Here is a 19,622-nt window from a genome sequence, read left to right on the forward strand (position 1 = left end):
AGCCAGGAACTTTTCAGCAACCCCTCGTGTATATACATATGTACAAGGGGGTGTTGAAAAGTTCCTGGCTTTGGGTAAAAGAAAATACAGTAGGATCAGTTAATTATGATTTTATTCAACATATTCCCCTCTCGGATTCACACAATTATTGCAGCGGTCCTTCAGTTTTTCTAAACCTTATTAAAGAACCCAAAACATGGGCCTCCAAACCAGGCCTTTCATGATACTCTTAAAACCAGGAACTTTCAGTATCCCCTAGTAAGTACATTAGTTTTCGTTTTTCATGTAAAAATAGCTTTGAAGATGCATTTTATTCGTGAAATATATGACTTTCTCAAAACTTTTTTATTTATTTATTTACTAGCAGTATAGCCCGGCGTTGCTTGGGTTCTTTTTTGACCCTTTAGAATTGGAATTTTTGAAAACGACTATGATTTCATGGTTGCCAGTTGCATCGCACTTTGGTAGACGGAAATGTTCGTTTTCCAGCTCCTCTGACGATACTGAAATAAATTGAATAATTCTTTTTGTTTCTCTTTCCTTTATTTTTTTCCTCATCAAAAGGCCAAAGAAAACGCTGAAGCAACCTGTAAGTTCCTTAAGGACGAGCATCTGTTTTCCAAGTGCTTCAGTTACGTGGATTACATGTATTATTACAAAATGTGCAAATATGAAATGTGTCTTTCGAGCGACATCTTGCCGATGTGTGTTTCTCTGGAGGCTTATTCAAGGAAGTGTGCCGAACACGGTCAGATAATTAACTGGAGGCAGAACAGGACTTTAATAAATATGTGTGGTAAGTGAGGTTTTGTTTGGTTGGTTTTTCTTTTCTTTGGTGTGTGTGTGTAAAAGTAAAATAGTAAAAAATCTAAAGAAGCAAGTGATGGTCGTCTGTATTGGTAAACGATAAATACATCATCGTCATCATCATCACCATCATCATCATAGTCATCAACATCACCAAAACCACCACCACCACCACCACCACCACCACCACCATCATAATCATCATCATCATTTAATGTCCGTTTTTCCATGTTGGCATGGGTTAGATAATTTGACTGGAAACTGGTAAGCCAGAGAGCTGCACCAGGTTCCAGTCTGATTTGGTAATGGTTTCTGTGACTGGATGCCCTTCCTAATGTCAACCATTCCACAGAGTGTAATGGGTGCCATTTGCACGACCCCAAGCAACAGGCACGACTACGATTTCATGGTTGCCAGTTGCATCACACTTTGGTAGACGGAAACTGAAAGAAGCCCGTCGTATATATGCATATATATATATATGTGTGTGTGTGTGTGTGTTTGTCCCCCCCTCCCCAAACATTGCTTGACAACCGTTGCTGGTGTGTTTACATCCCTGTAACTTAGCGGTTCGGCAAAAGAGACCAATAGAATAAGTACTAGGCTTACAAAGAATAAGTCCTGGGTGTCAATTTGCTCGACTAAAGGCGGTGCTCCAACATGGCCACAGTCACATTGACATTGTCCCTGACTATAATTTCACTTGGCTTGAAGAGTCTTCCCAAGCATCACATTTTGCCAAAGGTCTCAGTCCCTTGCCATTGCCTCTGTGAGGCCCAACATTTAAAGATCATGCTCCACCACCTTGTCCCTCACCTCCATGAGGCCCCACCAAAAAATGTACAAAATGAAAGAAATCATTTTGCTGCAAAGACGAGAAATCCGACGTTTTCTTCAAATGTCTAATATTAACACAACTTACTCAGATATTTGATGGTTCCATAAATTAAGTACCAGTTACGCACTGGGGTCGATGTAATCGACTTAATCCCTTTGTCTGTCCTTGTTTGTTTCCTCTGTGTTTAGCCCCTTGTGGGCAATAAAGAAATAAGAAACGTTAGCTCCTTGTGGGTAGTAAAGAAATAGGTATTTCGTCTGCCGCTACGTTCTGAGTTCAAATTCCGCCGAGGTTGACTTTGCCTTTCACCTTTTTGGGGTCGATAAATTAAGTACCAGTTACGCACTGGGGTCGATGTAATCAACTTAATACCTATGTCTGTCCTTGTTTGTCCCCTCTGTGTTTAGCCCCTTGTGGGCAGTAAAGAAATATGAAAATATTACATCTTATGTCAGTAAGGGCTTTGGGTGTCTAAGACATCACTTTGGGTTGTGCTTGTCCAAACTAGCTGACTTCACAGTTTCTCATATCTAGTGTAAGCTTTCTGATATGATAGGGTCCTGAAAAATTCCTGGCTTTAAGGGTATCACAAAAGACCTGGTTGGAAGCCCAACCTTCCACGTTCTTTTACAGGGCTTCAAAAAACTGCTGCAATAAGTGTGTGAATGTGAGAGGGGAATATGTTTAATAAAACCATAATTAACTGATCCTCCCATATTTTGTTTTACCCAAGCCAGGAACCTTTCAGTACCCCCCACCGTCTTATATCAATAAAGGTTTTTTTGTTTACGAATTTACATTCTTTTTCTTTCTTTTATTCGTAATTAGGCTATGGATGTGAACCAGATTCTGGGCTTCAATATTTAGAATGCGCAAGTTCTTGTAATGGAAATTGTCGGGATAAAGAATTGCAGAATCCGTCTTGTGAAGAAGAATGTGTTCCTGGATGCGCTTGTCCACCAGATTCAAATACTGTCTTGAACAACAATATGAAATGTGTCGGCACTGACAAATGTCCATGCTATGACAAACTGAATGGAAATAAAATCTATGAAGCTGGCTCTATTATGAGGCGGAAATGCACTAATTGGTAATTATTATATTTAGCAGCAACGACAGTGGAGGCGCAATGGCCCAGTGGTTAGGGCAGCGGACTCACGGTCGGAGGATCGCGGTTTCGATTCCCGGACCGGGCATTGTGTGTGTTTATTGTGTGGTGACCCCTGTTGTACTCTTTCACCCCAACTTTCTCTCACTCTTTCTTCCTGTTTCTTGTCCCCGACTTCCTACGCAACCGCTGAGCCTGGATGCGCATTCAGCCATCCTTCGATACTCTCGGTGTCGGGGGTTGACCTGACTTTCTCTTCTGCGAGTCTTACGAATATCAAAGGACCACGTTTCGGACTTCTCCCACTAGGACGAAGACCGCTACTCTCAAAAGCAACAGCAGCAGTAACCACAATAGTAATAATAATCATTTCTTTTATATAATAATAATAAAATGTCACTATCCTCTGGGATTTTCCAATGAACACCAACAGAAAGATCCAGGCTAATTGACCAGACATTATTATTAAAGACAGGGAATAAAATACTTGTAGACTAATAAGTGTAAGGATTCCCACTGATAAAAATATATCTGTCAAGGAATTTGACAAACTAAGTAAATATAAGGACCTGGAAATTGAAATATAAAAGATGTAACATCTTAAGGCAAGATCTGTTCCTGTTATTGTGGATGCCCTTGGTATGATAAGAAAGGGGTGTTAGAAACATTTAGATAATATCCCAGGAGAACCATGTCTCAGAGAAATCCAAAAAAACTGTGCTGACATGTACTGCCCACATCTTCAGAAAAACCCTATCAATTTAAATGTTTGTGTTGTATTACATGAAGATATTTCGCAACTGCCCCTGTCACTTTCCCTCCCCAAGCTTTCAGTTATACTGTAACATCTTTTATCCTCCACACACACACACACACACACACACAGGTGCATGCACATACTTATATGGTTTTAAATTTGTTTGCAGCACCTGTTCAATGGGATCCTGGAATTGTGGCTCAGAATGCAAAGAAGAGATCATCTGCCCCAAGAATCAGAAATGGTTGACCGATGTCAGCAAATGCCAGTTGACTTGTCTTAACATTGATGAGGATAACCTCTGCCCAAAACATGCTCTGTTCGAAGGATGCGGATGCGATCCAGGAATGGTGTTGTCACCAGACGTAAGTATCAGTCTCCATACTAACCCCTAGTATTTCACTACCTCATCGTATTTATTCACTGATCACGATATTTAAGGGGTCTCTCGACCTGCTAGAAATAGTAATCAATTGTCCTGAAGTCTGACTCTACTTAATTTAGAAAGAAATGAGATACTGAATGATGTAGTCTTGGATGTTTTGTGTTTGTAAGTTGTATAAAAGTCCTCTATCCAAATATTGGTGCTGTGTTTGTACTTTGGAGAGTTGGGCCATCCCAGCAGCTGCCTTACCAGTGCGCATATTGAGCTCGGCATCAAGGGATAGGTTGTAGGTGACGGTAGAGCCAAAATAGGTAAACTTCTCCACCTCCTGTAGTCTGCGGTCTCCAATATGTATGTTTGGGATGTTCGATGACAACCAGCCAGGCAAAGTCTTCGCTACATTTGCGGCACCTGCCAGAGAAAGTGTTTGTCCAGGATAGGACTACACAGCCACAAGGTAAATGTAAAGTGCATGCACAGGGCCCTACACCCACTACACTCTCGGAGTGGTTGCCATTAGGAAGGGCATCCAGCTGTAGAAACTCTGCCAGATCAGATTGGAGCCTGGGGCAGCCATCTGGTTTGCCAGTCCTCAGTCAAATCGTCCAACCCATGCTAGCATGGAAAGCGGATGTTATGTACAAACTTATTCTATCGGTCTCTTTTGCCGAACCGCTAAATTACGGGGATGTAAACACACCAGCATCGGTTGTCAAGCAATGTTGGGGGAAAAACACACACACACACACACACACACATATATGTATATACAAACATATATACGACGGGCTTCTTTCAGTTTCCGTCTACCACATGTATGTACAAACTTGTATTTTTATTTCTTACTCTTATTCTCTATAGGGAACCTGTATCGCACCAAACCAGTGTCCTTGCTCTTATAAAGGAAAATGGTATAAGCAAAAGGAAATAATTAAAATCGGTTGCACGGAGCTGTAAGTAGTGTTTCCTTTTTTTAAATACACAAACTGTCTTGTAATAATTTTGATTGTCACTCCGTTGCTTAGCCTGTCCGTAACGCTTCCACGTGATTTGTTGAAGGAGGAGAGATGGGGAGATGGTGGGGAGGGAAAGGTGGTGGGGAGTGAAATCTGTAATTTTTTAAAATTTTGAACTAAGCTTGTCACTCCGTTACTTGGCCTGTCTGTGACATTTCCATGTGATTGGTTGAAGGGGAGGGGGAGATGGGGGAAGGGGAGAAAGAGGAAGGGGAGATTAGGAGGGGGAGATGGTGGGGAGGGAGTGGTGGTGATGAGTGAAATCTGTAATTTTTAAAAATTTTGAACTAAGCTTTTCACTCCGTTACTTGGCCTGTCTGTAACACATCCATGTGATTAGTTGAAGGGGGAGATGGAGGAAGGGGAGATGGTAAGGAGGAGAAAATTGTGGGGAGGGGGAGATGGTAAACGAAAAGTGTAATTTTTAAAATTTTGAACTAATTTTTTTCTCCGTTACTTAGCCTGTCTGTAACGCTTTCACCTGATTAGGAAGAGTGTTGTGCATTAAGTCTATAAATTTCTGCATAAAGTATATAAAGTGTGTATATATAAAAAGCAGTAAGTAATCACCATATTCCAATTTCCTTTACTTTTCAACGATTAGCAGATGAGAGACTATCTTTTGATACAGACACAACACAGGCTACACTTGCAGGTTTTTTGGATAAAGTTTTCAGAAATAACCCAATAAGTTTACCGTTAATTCTGTGAAATATTCACAGGTTCTGCTAGTTATTATTATTATGTCTTTTTTTTAAGGTGGCAAGCTGGCAGATTTGTTAGCATGCCAAGCAAAATGCTTAATGGAATCTCGTCTGTCTTTCCATTCTGAGTTCAAAATCTTCCAAGCTTGACTTTGCCTTTCATCCTTTCTGGGTTGATAAATAAAATAAGGATCCGTTGAGCACAGAGGTTGATGTAATTGGCTTGTTCCCTCCCACGAAATTGCTGGCATTGTACCAAAATTTGAAACCATTATTTTGTTACGTTTTGGTTTTGCTTTCATTTATACGAGCTAACCATAACCGTAACCGTAACCGTAACCCTAGCCAGAGACTTCAAGGAACAACAAGGTTTTGCTTCTGAAGATGCTGACAGGTGAGATACCATGCAATTACTTGCTCTCACGGAATTAAACAGAGCAGGTAAGAATGAGAGCTCTGACAGGTAAAATTTAATGATAACTGACAGGGCACAGAAAGTGTGTCTAAAGCCAGCTGGAGGAGGTGTCCTCCTGGGCCTACAAACTACAGTAGCATCCACCCTTAGGGGTTAGCCATATTTAAATAGCAAATATACGTCACTTTCATCTTTGTTTTGTAGAAAATGCTATGATCGAACTTGGATAAAAGAAAGAGAAATTGGTTGTTCGGGTAAGCATCATATTCTAACATTTTAGTTTATTTCTTTGGTGTTTGCATTACAACATAACTGTCTTGAAAATACTATCACCTTTACGTAACCCTTTTGTTATAATAGAGAAACAAGTCTTAACCCTTTCGTTACCAACCTGGCTGAAACCGGTTCTGGCTCTGAGTAAAATGTCTTGTTTTCATAAGTTCTGAATTAAAATCTTCCACCAAACCTTAGTCACAATTTATGTTCCTAACACTAGCTTAATGATAAATAAGTTATTTTACTAAATTCTTTGTTATATTTAAAATTAATTGAAAGAAACACAGAGCATCTCAATAGAAATATGGTAACAAAAGGGTTAAAATATATAATAGAGATACAATTCTTAACCCTTTCGATACCAACATGGCTGAAACTGCCTCTGGCTCTGTAGTACAAATGTCTTGTTTTCATAAGTTCTGAATTAAAATCTTCCACCAAACCTTAGTCACAATTTGTTTCTAACACTAGCTGAATGATAACCAAGTTATTTTACTAAATTATTTGTTATATTAATTAATTGAAAGAAACACAGAGCATCTCAACAGAAATATGGTAACAAAAGGATTAAAATATATAATAGAGAAACAATTTTAAACCCTTTTGATACCAACCTGGCTGAAACCACCTCTGGCTCTTTAGTACAAATGCCTTGTTTTCATAAGTTTTCAATTAAAATCTTCCACCAAACCTTAGTCACAATTTATGTTCCTAACACTAGCTTAATGGTAACCAAGTTATTTTACTAAATTATTTGTTATATTTAAAATAATTGATAGAAACACAGAGCATCTCAAAATATATGGTAACGAAAGGGTTAATGTAAACTAACAAAATATGTTACAATGCTGAGAATATCTGAATGATTCCTCTAATATACAAACATATATTGTGATATTTAGCTTTGTTCAGGAATATTAGCGAATGTTGCGATAAAAAAAAACAGTTACGTATTGGTGGGGGGGGGGTGGATATAGTCACTTAGATATATTTGAGTGTTCTTTGAATGATGGTAGGGTGCCTATCCTCTAAGGAATGACCAATCAACCATGAAGCATGTCAGAGTAATCTCCTTTACTTTTCTGTATCATCAGTCTCATCTCTGCTTATTGGGCATAGTTTCAGTAATGCTCAATGACCTTCAGGGGTCACTAAAACTCGCAAGTCTATTTGGATCTGCCCTGACTATGGGGTCATCTTTCATTAATTTTGCTTATACTCTTTCCTCTGCACTGAACACAAAAGTCATTACTAGTCTTGGCTAGTAATGACTTTCAAATACTACATCTTGTATACATATATATATATATACACATGCATTTTATATGTCTCTTTGTATTTATTAGCCACCTGTTGGGCATCAGGAGATCCTCATTACACTACGTTTGATGGTAAACACTTCACCTTTATGGGTTCCTGCGACTATGTTTTGTCCAAGTCGAAAGACGACACTTTCATTATATCAGCGGAGAACATCAAGTGTGGGACGTCAGGGGTGACGTGTACGAAGTCTGTGAACATCAAAATCTGGAAAACCAAGATCCATTTAATCCATGGAGGCAACGTGAGTGTGAATGATGTTCCGTTGGAGGACAATGAGTACGACGGTGTCGACATCAGCATCTACCCGGCTGGGATGTTCCTCCATATTGCGACGCGGTTCGGTCTGATCATTCAGTGGGATTTCGGTAAGGAATTTCAATTGCAGCATTCTCTCTCTCTTTCTCTCTTTCTTTCTCTTTCTCCCTCACTCTCTCTCCTTCTTTCTCTCTCACACTCTCTTCCTCTTTCTTTTTCTCTCTCTCTTTTTCTCTCTCTCTCTTTCTCTCTTCTCTCTCTGTCTCTCTGTCTCTCTGTCTCTCTGTCTCTCTTTCTCTCTGTCTCTCTTTCTCTCTCACTTTCTCTCAGACTCTCTCCCCCACTCTCTCCCTCTTTCTTTCTCTCTCTCTCTTTTTCTCTCTCTCTTTCTCTCTTCTCTCTCTATCTCTCTGTCTCTCTTTCTCTTTCACTCTCTCTCTTTCTCTCTCCCCCTCTCCAACTCCCTCTTTCTCTCTTTCTATCTTTTTCTCTCTCTCTTTTCCTTTCTCTTTTTTTCTCTCTCTCATTTCTCTCTCTGTCACTCTTTCTCTCTTTCTCTCTCACTCTCTCTCCCACTCTCTCTTTCTTACTCTCTCTTTCACTTTCTCTATCTCTTTCTCTTTCTCTCTCCCCCACTCTCTCTCTCACTCTCCCCCTCTCCCCCTCTCTCTCTCTCACACACACACACACTTATCTTTGCTTTCCTGAGACAGTTATATTCTTACTCTGTCCAAGCGCATCCAACCGACTCCACTTCTGTTCTTATGTCATCCCTATTTGGGGTGGGGCTGGAATTGGTAGCAGGAGCAAGGTTAGAGAGAGAATAGAAGTAAGTCATCCTGCGACATATTAGCGTCCCATCCAGGTGGGAAAGATATACACCACGAAATCCAGGAAACTGGCCGTTTATGAGTTTATGACTCAGGAAGGAAGTTTACTTTTTTTCTAATCTGCTTTTGAATATTTTCTTTAACAGGGACCAGGGTTTATCTCCATTTGAACAAAACATGGAGAAATGAAGTGGAAGGACTTTGTGGTAACTACAACGGAGACACGGAAGATGACTTTGCTTCCCCCGACGGGATGCTGCTCTCCAAAGCTTCTTCGTTTGGTCATAGCTGGAGAATAAATGACTGCCCCAAAATTAACCAAGACAAACCCGCAGATAAATTCTCCCCATGTGAGGTAAGGAATACTTCATAGCAATGTTTCTCAACCTATTTTTCTCCTGGTCCCACAATAACTTTCCAGAAAAATCTATGCCCTATCGATAGTTGGGAAGAAAACTTTATTTTTAATACTTCATAATTATATAGGCGCAGGAGTGGCTGTGTGGTAAGTAGCTTGTTTACCAACCACATGGTTCCGGGTTCAGTCCCACTGCGTGGCACCTTGGAAAAGTGTCTTCTACTATAGTCTCGGGCCGACCAAAGCCTTGTGAGTGGATTTGGTAGACGGAAACTGAAAGAAGCCCGTCGTATATATGTATATATATGTATATGCGTGTGTGTGTTTGTGTGTCTGTGTTTGTCCCCCTAGCATTGCTTGACAACCAATGCTGGTGTGTTTACGTCCCCGTCACTTAGCGGTTCGGCAAAAGAGACCGATAGAATAAGTACTGGGCTTACAAAAGAATAAGTCCCGGGGTTGAGTTGCTCGAGTAAAGGCGGTGCTCCAGCATGGCCGCAGTCAAATGACTGAAACAAGTAAAAGAGTAAAAGAGTAAAGCGAGAGAGAGAGATACATTCCTTAAAGAAATATCCACACAACACCATTAGAATAGTGCTATACTGTAACAAACAGGTCTTCATGCTGTTATGCTTGGCTAGAGGGATTGGTTTGGCTAGGCTGAGGAGAGGTGGAGGATGTCTGCTGTGGAAAAAAGATTTTCATAATTCCGTGTCCCACTAGTGGAGGGACATGACCTAGTGGTTAGAGCAGCGGATTCACGGTTGAGGAATCATGGGTTCAAATCTCAGATCGAGTGGTGTATGTGTTAATGAGCGAAACAATTAAGCTCCACGCGGCTCTGGCAGAAGGTAATGGCGAACTTCTGCTGACTCTTTCGCCACAACTTTCTCTCACCTGCAACGGACTGGCGTCCCGTCCAGGTGGGGAACCTATATCCCACGGAAACCGGGAAACCGGCCCTTATGAGCCAGGCATGGCTCGAGAAGGAACAACATCTTAAATATAGAATTTATACATTGGATCATGTAGTCTCTAATATAGAGAAGGACATGATGGTCACAAATGGAACGCTTTTGATAATGGGTCTTCTGGACTAGAGATGATCTAGAGCTAAACAGCAACAACTGAGATACTTTTTCTTAAATTCATTCTTCAGGGCAATAAACGGCGTTTCTGGGCAGAAGAGTCCTGTTCCATTATAATGGGACCACTTTTCAAAGCATGCAGAGAAACAATATCAGAAGACAAAGCTAGAATATACCACAAGGACTGTATGGACGATGCTTGTGGGTAAGTTTAGTGTTCTTTTTTTACTACTTCTCACAACCAATAATGGAGAATAGCTACCAATGGTAGCATGCCGCATTTGGTTATATACACTTGTCTATCTTGTCTCACTCTTGATACAAGCTGTAGAATATTACGGTGTAATTAAATCATATACACAATTCCACCAACATTAATGAGGTAAGTACCAAAGTTTAACATTACTTCCCTGTCTCTCTCCCTCTCTCTCCCTCTCTAAATCTTCTTCCTCTCTCTCTCTAAATCTTCTTCCTCTCTCTATCTAAATTTTCTTCCTCTCTCTCTCTCTCTCTAAATCTTCTTCCTCTCTCTCTCTCTCTAAATTTTCTTCCTCTCTCTCTCTCTCTAAATTTTCTTCCTCGCTCTCTCTCTAAATCTTCCTCTCTCTATCTAAATATTCTTCTTCTCTCTTTCTCTCTCTAAATATTCTTCCTCTCTCTCTCTCTCTAAATTTTCTTCCTCTCTCTCTCTCTCTAAATCTTCTTCCTCACTCTCACTCTCTCTCTCTCTCTCTCTTTGTAAGTCACTCTTCATGACTAAACTACAACAAACTACTCGGACGTTTAAACAAAATAAATGGCACTTTTCTTATGCCTTATTTCCTTTCTCTTTTATTTGAAGCTGTGACAGCGGAGGCGATTGTGAGTGTCTCTGTACAGCCATTGCAAATTTTGTGGAAGAATGCAACAAAAATGGTCACCATGTTAAATGGAGACACCAACATTTGTGTCGTAAGTAACATTACACCTACATACACTTGTACGTACGCATGTATATCTTTATATATAAAACTAAAGTTCTGTGTGTGTGTCTGTCTACTCCGATTTAGATTCCTAGCTACTCCCACACTTTGCGGTGCAGTTTAACCAAAAGCGGGTATCTTATAGTCGTGATTCATATCGAGCCCTTCTGGGTATTAGCACGCGTCTACGATGAGTCTACGATTTAAAAAAAATTTACCATTATTTTTCCGCATTTTTAATGATTTTTGCTCGGGTTGTATAAGGGAAGTAACTCTCTAAAAATGCTTATATAGTTATTTCCCTTACAAACCCGAGCAACGCCGGGCGATACTGCTAGTACACACATAAAAAGAGTGATAGAGTGCTCCATGAGGCCCAATATTTGATCGGTGCTTTTTACATTCCACTGGCATCGGACACATTGCCTCTGTGAGGCCCAACACTTGACAGGTGCTTTTTATGTGCCACCAGCGTGGGTGCCAGATGCCTCTATGTGGCCCAATGTTCGGAAGGTGCTTTTTACATGCCACCAGCATTGGTGCCAGGTATGCGACACTGCCATCGGACACATTGCCTCCACACATACAGATACATTTACATGCATACACATACATAAAAAGTATGATAGAGGGATATAGGGGAGAGACAAGGCTGAAGGAAATAAGAGGAAGGTTGGGATAAGGTGCTAGAGGACACTCTCAAGTTACAAGAAGGGGAGGATAAGAGAAATTACAGACTGTGGATCAAGGGGGAGAGGATGAGTGCGTGCGTGGACGCTTTCAAAGCAGTGTGAGTGAGGGGTAAACAGATGCGGGTAGAGGTTAGAGTTTGATGTAGTGAGTGGTGAACAAGGGTGGGGGCACAGATGATGGGAAATACCAATATGGATAGGGGTAAGGTGGAAGATATAGGAGCGGCTCAGGAAAGAGAATAGAACAGAAAGTATGTGAAAAGTGTAGGAGATGGGGGGAGGGGGATATAGGGATATATATATAAGGGGCTATAGCAGATGGGTGGGTCATAATGGTAGATATTAAACCACAAAGAATGGTCTTTGTGGTTAGATCGTCGGTGATCTATTTCTAGCATATTGGATGTCCACTTAGTGGTCATCCCTTCTTATACGCATGTAATACAATTTTTCTGAATTTTCAGATTTTTCTATATGCTAGGCCACTGGTTTTAAATTGATGTTAATTAAATTAACATTCAATTTATCACCCTCATTATTTAAATTTTATATATATATATATATATATATATATATATAAATTAGAAAATTGGTGTAATTTAATTTTTCATTTTGAATTGATAAAAGGTTTTTTTTTCTAATTATATATATATATATATCATATTTTGTGAAATTTGATTTAGTATTTCTAAATTGAATTTTTCCCCTGTAAATTAGGAATAATATTCCCTCAAATTATATATATATATACAATTGCTTTTCAGCTATACAGTGTGAAAATGGCTTCAAATACGTTTCTTGTGGTCCTCCTTGCCAAGCAACATGTCGTAACATTGGAGACGAACCTGAAAAGTTTTGTGAGTCAACACATTGTATTGAGGGTTGCTTCTGTCCAGCAGGCTACGTCCAAGAAGGTAAGCTACTTCAAGTCTTCCTTTTCTATTACTTTCATACTAAAGGTGGCGAGTTGGCAGAAACGTTAGCGCGCCGGGCGAAATGCTTAGCGGTATTTCGTCTGTCGTTACGTTCTGAGTTCAAATTCCGCCGAGGTCGACTTTGCCTTTCATCCTTTCGGGGTCGATAAATAAAGTACCAGTTACGCACTGAGGTCGATGTAATCGACTTAATCCCTTTGTCTGTCCTTGTTTGTCCCCTTTATGTTTAGCCCATTGCGGGCAGCAAAGAAGTACATTACTTTCATACTAACATTGCCGCTTGTTCTATTCTTGTCATATTAACCCTCATACCTGTTCTATATCTGCCATACTAACTCTAATATTGTATATAATATTACCAGGTAAATCCTGCATCCCCGCATCTGAGTGTAAATGTTACGATAATGGCAAGTACTACCCACCTGGAGCAAAAGTCACATCGGAATGTAAAAATTGGTAGGGTTTCAATCCCATTTTTTGTGAAAATATTTTTCATGCATGACATGTTGTAGATAACAAATGAAACTTAGTGATATTCAAACCTTCCTAAATGTATTTGCAATATAAGAGAAAGAAAGAATTGTTAAGAGAATAAACTACTCAGAGTTGCCATCCTCTTCAAAAAGAATAGTTAAGTTAGTGTAGACATTTTATTTCACTACATGAACTGGTGTACATATTATTGTAGTTTTAATTATAGGTTCTGTTACCATTACTTAAGCAAGTAGAGAGAGATTTGTTTTGCTGAAAAGTTTGCAAGAGACACAAAAAACATTTCTGGAGTTTTTTTTTTACTTGTTTCAGTCATTTGGCTGCGGCCATGCTGGAGCACCGCCTTTAGTCGAGCAAATTGACCCCGGGACTTATTCTTTATAAGCCCAGTACTTATTCTATCGGTCTCTTTTGCCGAACCGCTAAGTGACGGGGACGTAAACACACCAGCATCGGTTGTCAAGCAATGCTAGGGGGGACAAACACAGACACAAAAACACATACATAAATATATACATATATATATATATATACATATATACGATGGGCTTCTTTCAGTTTCCGTCTACCAAATCCACTCACAAGGCATTGGTCGGTCCGGGGCTATAGCAGAAGACACTTGCCCAAGATGCCACGCAGTGGGACTGAACCCGGAACCATGTGGTTGGTTATCAAGCTACTTACCACACAGCCACTCCTGCACCTATATATATATACGACGGGCTTCTTTCAGTTTCCGTCTACCAAATCCACTCACAAGGCATTGGTCGGTCCGGGGCTATAGCAGAAGACACTTGCCCAAGATGCCACGCAGTGGGACTGAACCCGGAACCATGTGGTTGGTAAGCAAGCTACTTACCACACAGCCACTCCTGCACCTATATATATATACGACGGGCTTCTTTCAGTTTCCGTCTACCAAATCCACTCACAAGGCATTGGTCGGTCCGGGGCTATAGCAGAAGACACTTGCCCAAGATGCCACGCAGTGGGACTGAACCCGGAACCATGTGGTTGGTTATCAAGCTACTTACCACACAGCCACTCCTGCACCTATGGTTGAATTAAAATAAGTTTTTCCCTTTTATGTATCAAAAGATGTACAACCACTTTCACACACACATATACGCATGATGGAGTTTCCACCAATCAAATTCACTCACAAGGCTTTGGTCAGCCTGAAGCTATAGTAAAAAACACCTGGCCAAGATGCTGCACTGTGGGACTGAACACAGAATCATGTGGTTCAGAAGCGAACTCCTTAACCACACAGCTGTGTTTGCATCTATAATATAATCCGCTAACTAATATTTTACTTCATTGCATAAATATTTCTAGTCAGCATTTTAATAACCTTAACAGGCGTAGGAGTGGCTCTGTGGTTAGTAGCTTGCTAACCAACCACATGGTTCCGGGTTCAGTCCCACTGCCTGGCACCTCGGGCAAGTGTCTTCTACTATAGCCTCAGGCCGACCAAAGCCTTGTGAGTGGATTTGGTAGACGGAAACTGAAAGAAGCCTGTCGTATATATATGTATTAGGTGTAGGAGTGGCTGTGTGGTAAGTAGCTTGCTTACCAACCACATGGTTCCGGGTTCAGTCCCACTGCCTGGCACCTCGGGCAAGTGTCTTCTACTATAGCCTCGGGCCGACCAAAGTCTTGTGAGTGGATTTGGTAGGTGGAAACTGAAAGAAGCCCATCGTGTGTTGTATATATATATATATATATATATATATATATGCTTGTGTGTCATGTTTGTCCCCACTACTATCAGTTGACAACCGATGTTGGTGTGTTTACGTACCTGTAACTTAGCGGTTCGACAAAAGAAGCCGATAGAATAAGTGCTAGGCTTACAAAGTATAAGTCCTGGTGGGAGGAGTCGATTACCAAAACAAGTAAAAGAATAAAAGAACAAACCATTAAAATTCATATAAATCCTTGAAATGTATGATAAGATCCTAAACATTAATTCTGGGTTCGATTCTCTTGCAGTACTTGTTCCAACGGGAAATTCCAATGCCTCGTCTCCAATTGTTCAGCAACGTGCAAAGCAAACGAGACAAAGTGTCAAAATGGCGACTGTATTGATTCCAAGTACAAATGCGATGGTCGCATGGATTGCAGAGACGGTTCGGATGAACACAACTGCAGTAAGTTCTAGTAAAACTCTTTTGCCAGCTTGCCAATTTCACTACGCAGTAAAAAAAATGATTCACTGATCCTTTTTACCACTAAAAGAACAATTTATTTTGTATTTACAACTATCCAACAAAATTTCCTTTTAAATTTCAATGCAAATTTTAAAAAGAGTAAATTTTTAAAATACTTTAACCGTGTGTCTTCCACGTCTTGAACTATTAATATGTATGCAGTATGTATACATATGGCTGTGTGGTAAGAAGCTTTCTTCCTAACCACATTGTTCTAGGTTCAGTCCCACAGCATGGCACCTTGGGCAAGTGTCTTCTACTATAGCCTCGGGCCGACCAAACCCTTGTGAGTGGATTTGGTAGGTGGAAACTGAAAGAAGCCCGTCGCGTGTTGTATATACGCAATGAGTCGAAACAGGGGCAGCTGAAGAAGGGGAATGTTCCCTCTGTTGTTTGTCTTGTTTTCGTTGTTAAAAAAAGTCCGTTTCCTTGTTTGATTTTATGTTTTCGTTTCTCCAGCGTACCAGTGTAAGGGCAACGAATTTGTCTGCGGAAGTGGCAAATGTATCTCTAATGAATTCGTCTGCGATGGGATGTTTGATTGTCTGGACCAAACTGATGAAATGGATTGTCGTAAGTAACAACAAGCATTTGCTCAGACTCAGGGATGGGTATATACCCAAGGTTTTATCATATTTACTTCTGCTTTTTTTTCAATACCAAATTCAAGTCATCTACATGTCCGCACTTATCTGCTGTCTTTTGAAGGCGCAGGTAATGTATATGAGGAGGGTTGTGGAGGCAGGCACATGGCCTAGTGGTTAGAGCAGCGAACTCGCGGTCGAGGAATCGCGGGTTCGAATCTCAGACCGGGGGCGTTATGTGTGTTTATGAGCGAAACACCTAAGCTCCACGCGGCTCCGGCAGAAGGCAATGGCGAACTTCTGCTGACTCTTTCACCACAACTTTCTCTCACTCTTTCCTCCTGCATCTTGCAGCTCACCAAGGGTTCGAATCTCAGACCGGGCGTTATGTGTGTTTATGAGCGAAACACCTAAACTCCACGCGGCTCCGGCAGAAGGCAATGGCGAACTTCTGCTGACTCTTTCGCCACAACTTTCTCTCACTCTTTCCTCCTGAATCTTGCAGCTCACCAAGGGTTCGAATCTCAGACCGGGCGTTGTGTGTGTTAATGAGCGAAACACCTAAGCTCCATGCGACTCCGGCAGAAAGTAATGGCAAACTTCTGCTGACTCTTTCGCCACAACTTTCTCTCACTCTTTCTTTCTGCATCTTGCAGCTCACCTGCGACGGACCGGCGTGCCGTCCAGGTGGGGAACCTATACGCCAAGGAAACCGGGAAACCGGCCCTTATGAGCCAGGCATGGCTCGAGAAGGAACAAACATATGAGGAGGGCTGTGAGGCAATTGACTATCTTTCTCTCTTTTAAGAAGTAATAAATATGTTACCTTGATAAAAGAAATCTTTTAAATAAAGTTAAGAAACGTATTATATTATATCGGAGGGTAACATTCTAGGTGCAATCCCATGGTCATTCATGACCGAAGGGGTTCTTTACCCCGCTTTTTTTTATGAAAAAAATTTAAGCCAGGTAATAATTAAGCCGCATCATAAATCTACTGCTTTACGAGTTGTTTTTAATACTTTTATTTTTTATATCTTTTTATTTCTCTCCGTAATCTTCAGAAATCAAGTGCAGCGGAAATGAATTTGCTTGCGATAGTGGCCGCTGTATTCCTGCAAAATTTTCCTGTGACGGAGAATTCGATTGTGGCCCAGGAGACAGGTCTGATGAATCCAACTGCGTCGGTAAATGTCGTTGCATTATCTATTCTGTTACTATTGTCTTGGTTTTTAACACTGGATTACAACCATTCTGGTTTTTACCAATTAGTTTTACTTTATTTTTTATATAGCATTAGCACTATGACCCGGCAACGCTGGGTCATAGTGCTAGTGCATGCATATTCAGCTGCGCGCATGCGCACATACACGAGAGTACTGTCCAAATCTCTGACCAATCACATACAGCTAGCTGGCATTCAATTGGCGTATCAAGTTTCGGGGCATTTTGATTGGGTTTTGGATAGAAAATTCACAAAAAAGTCACTTCTATTGATTTTTTAATGGCTTTGCGGGGTGACTGGGGAAATGTAAAGATGTGCACGACCACCCTTGGACGGTTTTGAATGACCATAGAAAGTGCGAGCCCTCTAACTGAAAACTTGTGGATTTGTATAAAGGACACACACACAGACAGACATTTTGCCGTTTATATATATATATTTAATGGCTTTGCGGTGAGACTGGGGAAATTTAAAGATGTGCACGACCACTCTTGGACGGTTTTGAATAACCATAGAAAGTGCGAGCCCTCTAACTGAAAAATTGTGGATTTGTATAAAAGACACACGCACAGACAGACATTTTGCCGTTTATATATATATTTAATGGCTTTGCGGGGTGACTGGGGAAATGTAAAGATGTGCACGACCACCCTTGGACGGTTTTGAATGACCATAGAAAGTGCAAGCCCTCTAACTGAAAAATTGTGGATTTGTATAAAGGACACACACACAGACAGACATTTTGCCGTTTATATATATATATATATATATATATATATATATATATATATATATATATATATATATATATATATATATTAATGGCTTTGCGGGGAGACTGGGGAAATGTAAAGATGTGCACGGCCACCCTTGGACGGTTTTGAATGACCATAGAAAGTGCGAGCCCTCTAACTGAAAAATTGTGGATTTGTATAAAGGACACACACACACACACACACAGACATTTTGCCGTTTATATATATAGAGATGGAAAACGGATGTTAGATATAGATGATAGTTATATACGCATGCTTGCATATGCACATACATTCATACATACATTGCAAACAAGCAATATATATCTGTATTTTTGATGAATAATCTCCTTTTTATTTTCTAGTGATCAAATGTAAAAATCCCAGACATTTCCGATGTGGCTCAGGGAAATGCTTGCCGTTACCTGTTCGATGTGATGGCCACGATGACTGTGGGGATGGATCTGATGAAATTGACTGCAGTACGTTAATGTTTCCTTTTGATTTCAATTTAAATATCTAAGGTCAAATGTGCCTTCCATCTTTTCGGTTTCAATCAAAGAAGGAACCATTGAAATATTGGGAGATTTAATTGGATTTTGTTAATTACGTTTCATAATTTCTATTGTCTTGTATCAAGAAATTTTGTCGATCTTAAAAATATTTGTGGTTAGCCATATTGAAATGGCTAGTATACTTTACGTTGTCAAGCGGTTACTGCTTACATCTCGTTCAGAGATTTATTATTGCTTGCAGACAGTTTTTCGAAATCAGTGACGGAAGTTACTTGAAAAACACCTAAGTATTTGCAAACAGGTCTTCCTTTCATCGTAAACTGGTGATTACCGTACGTTGACAAGAGGCAACTACCTCGAAACTGCGGTCCGTGCGTATCACTTAGGCTTACGAGAGAGGGATGACCTCCCTTTGCAAATACCATAAGGGCACAGATCGTGTGCCTAAAGCCAGCTGGAGACGATGATCTCCTGGGGCTACAAGCTACAGTAAAACCCACCCTTTGTGGTTAGCCATATTGAGATGGCTATTATACTTTACGTTAAAAATATTTTGTTGTTACTATTCTACTACCATGATTCCAACAAAGAATACATCAGCGCCCACAGCTGGGATCATTCCAAGTTCATGGTCTCAGAGACATCATCCTGCACAGAGCCGACCAGGTCTACCAGAATTCTCCATCGCTAATTGTCCCATGCCAGCGCCTCTGCACCCTCCCAAGGTGACGTTGAGCTTCTAGAGATCTTTCCCAATCACATCCAGCCACCTGGTGTGGACATGGGCGATCGTTGTATTCTTTCTTGTCTTGAGGTACACAGCCAAACGGCTGGGTGGATCCGCGTGAAAAATGGCACACATGTGGAGACGGATGCATAGATTGGAATGCGGTTTGTATTTTTTTCCTAGCTCCCATAGTTACCGAGAAATTTGATTAAAACTTTTCTAATTGAATTCCCCTGTTTGTTCCGCCATTAAAACAACCAATTGCTTACACAGCAGAGGCACGTGCACACGCTCACAGACACACACACACAAACACACACACACACACATGCACACATACACACACAGACACACACACACAC

The 19,622-nt window shown here is 40.7% G+C and overlaps 1 protein-coding gene across 1 annotated transcript in view; it reads left to right on the top strand.

Moving 5' to 3' along the window:
* The first annotated feature begins 662 nt into the window (after positions 1-662).
* LOC115225735 (mucin-12-like) overlaps positions 663-19,622 on the top strand; it is an 86,895-nt gene continuing 67,935 nt past the window's right edge. The window contains exons 1-15 of the mRNA XM_029796670.1: positions 663-796; positions 2,474-2,735; positions 3,680-3,875; positions 4,757-4,848; positions 6,235-6,284; positions 7,653-7,994; positions 8,861-9,069; positions 10,232-10,365; positions 11,002-11,111; positions 12,579-12,728; positions 13,112-13,205; positions 15,237-15,394; positions 15,914-16,027; positions 17,103-17,225; positions 18,384-18,500. Of these exons, the coding sequence (XP_029652530.1) occupies positions 676-796; positions 2,474-2,735; positions 3,680-3,875; positions 4,757-4,848; positions 6,235-6,284; positions 7,653-7,994; positions 8,861-9,069; positions 10,232-10,365; positions 11,002-11,111; positions 12,579-12,728; positions 13,112-13,205; positions 15,237-15,394; positions 15,914-16,027; positions 17,103-17,225; positions 18,384-18,500 (2,272 nt within the window). The 5' untranslated portion in view covers positions 663-675. The remainder of the gene's footprint in view (positions 797-2,473; positions 2,736-3,679; positions 3,876-4,756; positions 4,849-6,234; positions 6,285-7,652; positions 7,995-8,860; positions 9,070-10,231; positions 10,366-11,001; positions 11,112-12,578; positions 12,729-13,111; positions 13,206-15,236; positions 15,395-15,913; positions 16,028-17,102; positions 17,226-18,383; positions 18,501-19,622) is intronic.

The sequence above is a fragment of the Octopus sinensis genome, linkage group LG28 (genome assembly GCF_006345805.1).
Source record: "Octopus sinensis linkage group LG28, ASM634580v1, whole genome shotgun sequence".
Taxonomy (NCBI): Eukaryota; Metazoa; Mollusca; class Cephalopoda; order Octopoda; family Octopodidae; genus Octopus; species Octopus sinensis.